The sequence below is a fragment of the Athene cunicularia genome, assembly GCF_003259725.1.
Source record: "Athene cunicularia isolate RWA chromosome 7 unlocalized genomic scaffold, athCun1 chr7_part1, whole genome shotgun sequence".
In the NCBI taxonomy this organism is placed as follows: Eukaryota; Metazoa; Chordata; class Aves; order Strigiformes; family Strigidae; genus Athene; species Athene cunicularia.
This window is the reverse complement of record NW_020799107.1, coordinates 20,648,584-20,659,337: the sequence shown is the minus strand read 5'-3', so window position 1 is coordinate 20,659,337 and position 10,754 is coordinate 20,648,584. Positions and strand designations below refer to the sequence as shown.

General features: G+C 61.3%; 1 protein-coding gene across 3 annotated transcripts in view; it reads right to left on the bottom strand.

Annotated features, from left to right (window-relative positions):
• Positions 1–4,342, bottom strand: part of CRYBA2 (crystallin beta A2) — a 7,366-nt gene extending 3,024 nt beyond the window's left edge. For 2 of the 3 annotated variants that reach the window (XM_026852911.1, XM_026852910.1), the window contains exon 1: positions 49–543. Coding sequence is in view for 1 of the 3 variants with exons in the window: in XM_026852909.1 (XP_026708710.1) it covers positions 4,284–4,315 (32 nt within the window). In the remaining 2 variants the exon portion in view is untranslated. Of the gene's footprint in view, positions 1–48; positions 544–4,283 lie in introns of those variants that run through there. The other variant, XM_026852909.1, reaches the window with a different exon arrangement.
• Positions 4,343–10,754: the final 6,412 nt, after the last annotated feature.

Below are 10,754 nucleotides of genomic sequence, written 5' to 3'. Positions count from 1 at the left end.
AGCGCCTGTGGAGTGGGGGGTCTTGGGGGCTCACAGCCTGGTACTTACTTGGTCGGCAGGGCACAGAAGCGAAGGTGGCGGTGCCGGCGCCGGCTTTTCCTCTCGCCCTTTATAGGCGGGCACCGAAGTGCCGATGGTGCAGGCGGGCAGGGCGCTGTGTCAGCAGGCAGGGGATGGGGGGGGACAGGGTGCGCACCCACCCCAGACTCCGGCTGTCCATTCCACTTAGGCAGTGTGGCGAGAGCAGCCCCCCCGCACCCCGCGGGGCTGACAATGAAAGTGCTGGGCTGTGTTTGCGCAGGGGCTCAGGGCACAATGGGCAAAGGGCCTGACGCGCCGCTTTCCTTTCTGCCCCCGGACAATGTCCCTGCTTGGCCCAGGGATTAGAGACCCAGCCTTTCCCAGGGCACTGGCAGCCTTTGCCAGGGTTGAGGCTGGTGGGAAGGAGGTGCCAGGGTGAAGCAGAGATTTGCCAGCTGGAAGCTGAGGGGTACTGATGTCCTCACACTAGGATTGCGGGGCTCGCCTGGGGCTGCATCTGCCCCTCTGCCTGGGACTCTGCCATCACGAGTCCCTCCTCCAGCCGGGCTCTGCCTTCCATGTCCCCAGCTGGCAGGGCAGGGACTCAGTCTGCACAGACACGGCTCCATGTAGGGTGGGAGAAGGTTAGGGTGAGCAAAGGGGGTGAAGAAGGTGTTGGCACAGACACAACTTGGTCCATCCATGCTCTAGGAGATGGGCAACACCCTGCAGAGATTTCTGTGTTGGCGCTGGACCAGGCACAGATCGACCCCAGTTAAATGCTGCTTGCTAGCAACACCCTGGGCACATCCCTGTGCTCCCCACACACCTCCAGCCCAGGCAGGGGACACTGTGCACAGTGGGAGGGGATCAGCTTTGGGGCAGAGCTGTGTTCTTCACCTGGGCAGCAGGACCAGCCCTGCCTGGGGCTGCACCGTGCCATGCAGACATCCCCAGTGCCTTCCTCCAGGACCTGGGCTGGATGAGGCCAAGACAGGCTGAGCCATGAAATCTTGGGTCTCTTGGCAGCAGCATTTCTTGCAGCATCCCTGCATAGCTGGTGGTGAGGCCAGGCTCTCCCACCTTCAGCTGGGCAAGAGCCACGCTGGCCTCCGGGCAAGGGCTGGCCCAGAGCACCCCAAACCATCCCTGGAAAACCCCAGCCCTCCTGGGGGTCCTGAGCATGGGGTCAGCATCCCAAGAGAGCCTGACAGTGCCAGGGGAGGGAAGGTGCAGCATGGGCAGCTTGGGGTGGGTGTTAGGACGCCTGGTATCTCTCCCCATTCTCAGCAAGAATTGGGGACTGAGGGGTAACAGCAGGGACGGGCTGGGGGAAGGACTCGTGGGTCCACTCCGTGTCGCCCCCAGTGCTCGACGCCGCGCCGGGCAGCATTTACCTCCCGGCTCTGAGGCTGGGCGCCGGGCTGCGCCGATGCCTGCAGGTCCCAGCAGAGGGTGCAGCCTGGCAGCGGTTGGAGCTGGATCCACCTAAGGGACGTTGGTGGCCCTGGGCAGGGGGCTGGGGAGGCGACCCTCAACTTGCGATGCCCTGGGTGGTCGTAGCAAGGTAGGGAGATCCTCTGGGAGCAGAGGATGGAGGGAAGGATAGGGATGTTCACCGGGGGGATGCATGGGGGTAAGCAGACCCCCGGGATGCAGCCTGGTGGCCTGGGGACATCCCTCAGAGTGCTGGGGGGACAGGTTTGGGCAGTCCCTTAAGGAAGCCAACACCTTGGGGAAGGTGGGGCAAGATGCAGAGCTAGCCCACTGCAGGGTCCCCCCACAATGCTGCTGCCCCTCGCCTGGGCTATGTGAGCCCAGGTTAATGGAGTGCTATGGGGCATTATGGGGTACAGAGCACTGTGGGGTGTATTACAAAGCATCAGGGCATGGGGCACCCCAGGATATGTGGGATGCTGTGGGCTGGTATGGGGTGTGTGTGTATGGGGTGTGTGGGGCACAGCACAGTGCGCTACAGAATCTATGGGGCACTGGTGTTGTGCCACAAGGAGCACGCAGGCAGCTCAGCTGTCCATATACCATTCTTTGGATAAAAGCACTGGGGGAGGCACAGGGGAGAAACCCACCCCCAGATGCAGGTTGTGCCCTTTTCTCACTGCTCAGCGTGTCCCACATGCAGGGATCTGCCTCACCCCCTGCTTTCAGGGCAGCCACATGGGAGCCACAGCTGTGTCCAGGGACAGTAGATCAGGGGGGTCACCCACGAGGGGCTGTGCCAAGGACCCTTCCCCACTGCACCCCAGGGTGCTGACGTAGCCTGGCCTCCCTGGAGCATCTCCCAGCACCTCTGGGCAATCCCTGTCACCAGCCAGCATCCCTGTGGCTGCGTCACCTGCCAGCCCCCAGCCACACATGACCCGTCAGGGACAGAGGCAGGGGGAGGCTGGTGCGGGGGCAGGCAGCAACACTGCTCAAGGGCAGCAGATAATATTGGCTCTGGGAGATGGTTAGTGCTTGCCCAGGGCCTCCTGCATAGGCTAATTTAATAAGGACCCTGCACTGCTTCCAGCTCAGCCTGTTCCATTTGGTAGCAAAACAGATCGGGTTTCTCTGTGCCACCGGGCACAGTGCAGGCAGCCGGCAGCCTCAGAATACGGTGGGAGGACTGGGTCACCCGAGTGCTTCACACCGAGCCCAGACCATGTCATCCATGGCCCCCAGCCGTGGGGTTATACCCCATGCCTTGTGCAGGCACTGGTGCCCTGATGTTTTTTTCACTCCCTTTTCACCCTGAGCAGGCTGAAGGGCAGCCCCCAGGGAGGTGAGGCAGGTGCTGCCCAGGCATCCTGATGCTGATGCCACATATGGGACATGTGAGGCTCATGGCAGCACACTGTCCTTCCCACTGCTCTCACAAGTATCCAGACTAGCTGACCAGGCCAGCACAGCTGTGTGCAGTCCTGCATCTGTCTGATGCTGTGGGCTGAGCCCTGGCTACCCCCCTGAGCCCCACTAGCACCTCTCTCCTTGTCCCCAACCTTGCTGGGTGCTGCACTGTCACCCCAAGGGGCTTGAGGTCCAGGGGCTGGGCTGAGCAGGAGCAGATGGAGCTGGTGCTGGTCCCTGTTTGTCTTTCTCCCAGTTGCCTGGTGCTCTGTTTGTTCTGGGGATGACTTCCTGCTGCCAGGGCCAAAACAGGTGGCTTTTATTTGCAGGGTCTGGCTGATTAGATCAGGGGCAGTGTGTCATTCCCCCCTAACCAGCCTCACCACTCCTTTTCCCTCCCCTTTCTCCCCCAGCCTCCTTTCCCTGAGAAATCATCCTTCTTGGTGAGGGTGCAAACACCCCCCCTTCCCTTCCCAAGCATCTCCGCTTTGTGGCTGGTCTGAGCGTGGCTCCACCGGACTGGTAAACCCCATCCAAAACTCCCACTTCCACCTGCTGTGTCCCCAAATCCCAGAGCTGAGGGACTCACTGGGGTCCCCAGTGCCACTTGTCACCTCCTGGGGCCTTGCTGACCACAGAGGACACACATGCAGGCACATACCTGCTGCAGAAGCCTCCTTGCACAGGCACTGCCTTGCACAGGGAGCCCTGGCACACACCAGCCACCCCACATGCACGTGTCCTCTGCGCACCCAGCCGTCCCCTCCCTGCAGCCGGAAACTCCCGGGATCGCAAACAGCCTGGCAGATGTTGCTGGGATTAGCTCCCACACAGTTGCACACGCACGCCGTGGGCTGACAGCCATTCTGTGCCCGGAGAGGTTGCTTGCACTCAAGCTCCCTTGGGGGGACTTGCCCCAGCTCCTGCTGCACCCAGGGCAGGATGAGTCCTCAGGGTGAGCAGACAGTGAGAGAACACTCTGATGGGAACTGGGGACCAAGGTGCTGACTGGTCTCTGGGTACCATCACCAATGACCAGAGAAGGGCAGGGACACGGTGGGAGGGCACAGCCACTTGCAGTGCAAGGGGTACCCACATGTTCCTGCTCACCACTGTTTGTCTTGCGAACAGCCTGCTGAGGTGATCTTCCAGGGAGCACACCTCAGCCTAGGCTCTGCTCTCTCCATGTACCCGTGGTCCTCAACCAGCCACCAGTACCTCTGCTGGGACTGGCTCAGCAGACCTGCCCACCCGCTGCCCACACCGGCGCCCTGGACACCCCTGGGCACACCGCTCACACCCTCTCTGTGGGACTGTGGGTGCCCACTCTGCCTTGTGCCACCCACAGCTCCGGAGATACACCCACAAAGACCCACCAAGACAAGGATACAAAGATACCAGGGACATGTGCTCACCCGCTGCCACCCATCCAGGACCTGCCCTGCATGGCCCCTGCCTGGCCCTGGCTGTGGGGTGTCCCCAGCGTGGGGGTGTGCTCAGTCCCCAGCTCTGCCAGCCTTGCTCAGTCCCCAGGAGCTGCCGGGGGAGCTGTGGCCTTACCTGCCTGCTCCCCACTGTTCCCATGGGGACTAATCCCACCTGAAGGTCAGGGAGGCTCCGCCAGCTGCTCACCTCCTGCCTGTGGATTACAGCCTGGGTGTGAGCAGGTGGCAACTGCTGCATCCCCAGGCTGGCTCAGCCCTGCGGGACAAAACCCAGCCAGGCTGCTCCAAAAGGGGCCCCAGGGTGGCAGATCCCTTGCGGTCTCAGGTATCCCCACTACATCTCTCATTCCCTACCCAGATGGGGATGCCAGGAACTGGGGCAGAGGAGCTGGTATCTGGTCCTCAGGTCCCAATCCTGACCTGAAATGGAGCCTGCTGGTGTCAGCCACTGTGACCTCCTTCCTGCCTGTTACCCCAGATGACCCCAGTCTGACATCCCAGGACACCCCATAGATACAGTGGCCTGGAAAAACATGCTGATCCCTACACAGTGCCCCATTCAGACCAGTCCCAGGGGAGTGGTGATGGAGACAGGGGGAGCATGTCCAACCCTGCACCCAGTCTGTCTTGGATGCAGCTGCAGGTGTCTCTCCTTCAGTGCACTGTATCATATTTGGAGGGGCACCACGGGGTGAGCACAGCTTCCCAGGTTCCAGCTTTACCTAATAACACCTGGGGTGTTGCCATCGGGGTGCAGGATGCAAGGACAGCGCTGGGGGTGAGGTGGTCCTTGGACCTCGCCTCCTCAGCTCCCTCAGCCCCACAGCCAGGGGATGCCAGGTCAGCCAGCACCTGGCCAAGGTCCCACTCCACCCCAGTGCTCCTCCACTTCCCTGTCAGCAACATCTGTATCACCAGGCACCCCGAGCCAGGGTGACACTCATCCAGGAGGCAGATGAAAAGCCTGGCAGCAGCAGCTCACCTCCTCCAGCAGCTCTGAGAAGGCAGCGCAGGCGGGGGCCAAACCAGGCGCTGCAGTAGGAACAGAACATCGTGCCTCGGGGCTCCTGAAGCCAGTAACAGCTGGGCAAGGACCAGCAGCCCTGGCACCCTGCTCCACATCCGTCCCCTGGGCAGGCTGCCCACCTGCTTCCCGGGGCCACCAGCTGGCCTGGGTGAGGGGACCCCCATTGCTCACTTCTTCCCCAGAGGCCCTGTGGGATGATGGGGACGATTCATTCTGAGATACAGGACTAGTGCAAGCTCTATTTCCCCGCCCCAGAACTTTGAGTCCTTCAGCAGCCCCCCCTCCCCCCCCCTTAGCACCTTTGCTCTTTGGGGTTCAGAGCCCTTTCCTGAGCCAATGGAAAAACCTGTCCCCTCACTCCAGTGGCCTGTGGGTGCAGGGGGGAGGATGCCAGGCTGTACCCACCCTGTGTTTGATGGTCCCCACTGCCAGGCCTGTTGTCTCACTATAGCAGGATGCAGCTCCATCCATGCCTGCGACCCACCCCTCTCCTCCACCCTGTCTGCCAAATAGCAATAATCTTGTCCTGGAGCCAGCTGGGCTGAAGGCTGCCTCTCCCCTTGGTCTCGAGTTGAGGAGGGAATGTGTGGGATGGACCCATTGCCTGGAGATGGTATCTGAAGCTACAGCCTGGCACAGGGAGTGCAGGAGCCCAGCATAGAGTCAGGACGGTCTGTTATGCTCCCTGCCACAGTCCTTGCCTTGGTCAGGAGCAGGCTGGGGGGCTGGAAACAACCAGTGGGTGCTCAGAAACACCCTGACCTCTAACACTGGCTCAGCCCCAGGGCTGCAAGAAGCCTCAGTCTCCTTGTGCAAGCTGGCTGAGTACCTGCAGAGGTGCTGGGACAGAGTGACCTTCAGGGGCAGAGAGCTCCTGCTCAGCCTGGGAATGTCCTCCACACACAACAGAGCCATGGCGAATAGGCTGGGTGGGGGACAGCTGGGATATCAGGGTGCCCACACAATGCTGGTGCTCAGCCCCTGGGTGCTCACACAGCCCTGTGTGCAGTGGCCGCTCCTCGGATTGATCCCCCCCAACGTGGTGGGACAGAGCACAACAGCGGCCTCTGCCACATGCTGCGGGAAAGCAGTGCCTGCCCCGGCATGGCACACCCCATCCGGGCTGGGCAGGACACGCAGCCCGCAGGCAGCACCCCACGGGGGCAGTCAGCAGCGGTGCACACCTCTGCTCACACCCACACCTTCACACCATGCCCACGCACCGGGACACGGGGAACGAGCGTGGCGGGGGCACGGCCAGCACCACACGTTTAGCTCAGCAGGAGCGCAGCCACTTGCACGCGTGCACACATGCAGACACACACGGACACACTTGCACGCATGCACACACATGAACACACACACACACACACACACACGTGCACATACACACAGGGCAGGGAATACAGCAGCAAGATGCACCAGCTCTGCCTGCCCAAGCCAGGAAGGGCCCGCGCGCGCGCACACACACACACACACACACACACACACACACACACAGAGCTATTCACGCAGATGGACACACATAAAAACATATACACAAATACACACGCATACAAGTATGCACATACACACCTGTATGCAACTACACCTATATGCAAACGCAGACCCAGGCACTCGTGCCCCCCCAGCGCTCCTCCTGCACCCTGCCCTCCCCATGCAAAGCCTTCCTGTGCAGAGCTGCCCCATGCAAATCCCCAGCCCCGCTCCCCAAAGCCATGCAAATGGCTGTGCAGGGCCCGGGGATGGGGGCACAGCACCGCACAGCATAGGCAGCAGCACCCTCCTGCACCTTATCCCCTGCCAGCCCGGCACAGCCCTTGTCACTGGTGCTGGGACATATGGGTGTTTAAAGCCCCCAGCTCTGCCCAGCTTGGGGATCAGCTCACCCTTGGGTGCTAACCCTGCCAGAGGGCCGTTCCCTGGCCAACGCAGCCCGTAGGGCAATGTGGCTTTCTGAGGCCACCCCCAGCTTTGAAGGGTGTCACGGCTTCCCAGTGCCACTGGGCTGGCATTGCTGGGACAGAGAGAGCAGGCTGGGAAGATGACAGGGGCAGGGGCAATTTCTGGTGTTGCTGTTTGCAGCTGTTCCCTTCTCCTGCTGGGACACACCTGCTGCCCCGCGAACAGACCTGCTGCTGGTGCCAGCACAGGCTCTGCCTCCTCAGTTGCTGCCTGGATACCCTGAAAAGCCCCAAAAAATGCTTTTCTACAGGGTGCAACACGGGTCCCACAAGGTGCTGGGTTGTGCTAGTGCACAAGGCAACCCAGCAGTGCATGGAGCCACCGAGGCAGAGTGAGACGGCAAGGCAGCACCTCCGCAGCCCTGCTCTGCCAGATACAATCTCTGCTGGGCTCTGTCCCCGCGGGGACGCACGTGCGGCGGCTGGAGCAGCACGGGCAGCAGGGTCTGGCTTTGCTCAACATTATTAATCATGCTCTGTTTGATCCCAGCCTGAGCGGGCTGGCTGCAGGGGGCTATGCCTATCAGGGGATGTGTTGTGCTTTCTCGGCTTTTCAACTTTGCCAGGCTTGGTGGCAGGAGACAGAGTCCAAAGATGTGGCCCAAAAAGGCCTGTGGCCACTGTGATGGCCAGTCACCACACTGGTGGCTGATCCCAGGTTAGGACAGGCATTTTGGCCCTGGAGAGACGTGGAGAGCTCAGCACCCCTGGAGATGCTCTGATTCTGGTGTTTTCCCACACTACCTATTGGAAACTTTCCAAGCACCTGCCCAGGCAGGTTGCCCAGGAGATGCCTTATCTCCATCCCTTGCAAGGGGCACCCCAGGGAGGGAACAGGGCTCTCCTGCTCCAGGGCAGGGGCTGCTGAGCCCCATCCTGTGCATGGATCAGATGGGGATAAAGGAAAGCAGGAGGAATTATTCTGCCGCTGGACACACTCTTGGGCTTCTTCATCTCGACTCTCTTCCCCCCTTCCACACTGTGGGGCTGGGCTCAGGGTTTGTGGAGAGGCTGCAGGAAGGGCTCAGGACCCATCTGTAAATTCGGAGCATCCCTGAGCATGGCGGGACCAGAGCTGGATCCTGTGCTACAAAAGAAGTGCTGGTGTCTGCCAGGGAGTGCCCAGGAGCAGCATCCCTAGGGCAGGGCAGGAGCGTGCTTGAGGCTGTCAGAGAAATTGCAGACATGGACAGGCGGGGAGGTGTGGGGCATTCTCCCCCATTAGACAACAGGGTTGGGAGGAAAGCAGGTCCATTGCTGTCCCAGCTCTCCGGGACTACCGTCTGCCTCCATAGCAGCCCCAGGCTCTGACTGTCTGCGCTGGCTGCAGGGGGATGGGACAGGACAAGACAGGACGCGGGATGGGACAGGAGTCCAGGTCAAGCACTGCACTGAGCTTTAAGAGCGGGGCAGGCAGTGGACAGAGCTGTCCTGAAAGACTCCTCCCGGCTTGTCAGATCCACCCTGCCATGCTCTTCCACAGCAAGCACAGCCAGAGGGATTGCCACCAGCAGAAGCTGGTACCTGGCTGCAGGGGCAGGCTGAGCAGCAGGCAACACCTGCCCTGGGCAGCCCAATGCACAGGCAGATGGACCCTGGAAGGGCTGGGAAGTGCAGTCCCTGGGAGAAAACTTTGGCAGAGGTGTGCAGGAAAGGATGCTACATCCCCCCATCCTCTGCCCTGGTCCCTCCTGCTCCTGCCCTCCCTCCCCACTGCCTGCACTGTGTCAGCAGTTAAAGCTCCCTCAGTGCCAGCAGACCGTTGAGACCTACCTGGGTGTATAGCAGAGCCCCGTGAGCCCCACCCTGGGCCAGTGCTGTGCCAGGGCAGGGCAGCGCTGCCAGGGCTCCCCGCGCCTGCCACAGCACTGCTGGGGTGCAAGGGCCAGGCTGCCCTTCCCAGCAGGCTGCAGCAGGCAGCGGTCCACCACACAGGTGGGAGTCATGTGCCTAGTGTGTTACACATACCCGTCATGCCATGGGCACACAGACATGGGTCCTGCACATCACAGCCTGCAAAGCTGAGTGTCAGAAACACCCTGTGTACCGATGCCATGTGAGTCCCATATCCTGCACATGTGGCAGGTCCCGTGGTGTTCGTGCATGCTGCGTGTGGATTGCACCGTCTGTGTGTGCTGTCTGTCCGCCGCTTCATGCATGTGCCATGCACAGGTCAGACGCTGCATGCGTGTGTTTGGGTGAAGACTGCGTGTTGTGTCTGTCCCTTGTGCGCTCCGCACACAGGCTGTGTGTTCGTCGCCTGCCGCGAACCAGCTTTCAGGTCCTGTGTGAGTCGCAAGCAAGCATGTGCTCCCGACGGGGGCCATGGGTGGCGGGCGCGCGGGGCACACTGCGGCGGCATGAGGGTGCCGTGGTGCCTGTGCACACCAGTCGCACGCTTGCAGATGGGCTGGACCTGCCTAACGCGAGCCGAACGAACAAAACGTTCAGGTCAGGTCTTGCACGTGGGGCTCGACGCCAGGCAAGTGCAGAGTTGCTCCAGGCTTGGACAGCATGGGCTGGAGGGCTGCTCAGCCACAGGCTGCTGGCAGCCCCTTCCCCATCCTTCCTCCCGAGCCGAGTCACTCCAGGCCGGGAGATGGTGTCCTTGCTGCGTCTGCTGCTCCGATCCAGCTCGTCCTGGGGTAAAGTCTGGAAGGTGGATGCTTGACACCTGCTGCCTGGGAAAGCCAAACACAGCAGGGGCGGGTTAAACTGGCATGGCAGGGTGGGGAGGGAGGGTGGAGAAGGAAGGAAGGAAGGAGGGAAGGAAGGAAGGAAGAAATTAAGAAAGTAAATGAAGGAGGGGAGGAGAACAGAAAGGATCAGAAAATAGAGGTGAGAGAGAACGGAAGAGTTAAGGGAACAGCCGGGACGGTGTCCCCCAAGCTCATCCACTTCCCTCCCAGGAGTTTGGGAATGCCAGCAGGCTCCCAATGCTTGTCCTGGGCAAGCCCCCCGGGTGTCCTCTGTCCCCAGCACCCAGCTCCCAGACGGGCAGGCTGGACCCCGGCCCAGGTGTGACGGGCTACAGCAGCTCACCTGGCTCCGGTGACACGCTGGCAGCTGGCAGGTGAGTGGCTTCACCTTCCCCCGCCGGCTCACAAGCAGAAAATGAGGGTGACGCTGGCTGGATGGGGCTTTTATAGCCCTGATAAAAATAGCGCTGGCTGGCCGGTGATCGGGGGGCCGGAGAGATGTGACTGAGCAGAGACAGGCGAGAGGGCTGGGCTGGCAGCAACGAGCCTTCTCCCCAGCACACCTGTCACGGCTCTGTGTTTGCTCAGAGCAAATATTGACCCAGGGAAGGCAGGCTGGGCAAGGGAGGCGATTAGCCCACCTAGATTAGAGGCAGAGCAGGTCTCTATGCAAACTCTTCAGGGCTGCCTTTGTTAATGGGAGCCTGATGGGCTGATAGGAGCCAGGAGCCTGGGTGCTGGGGAGGAGGGG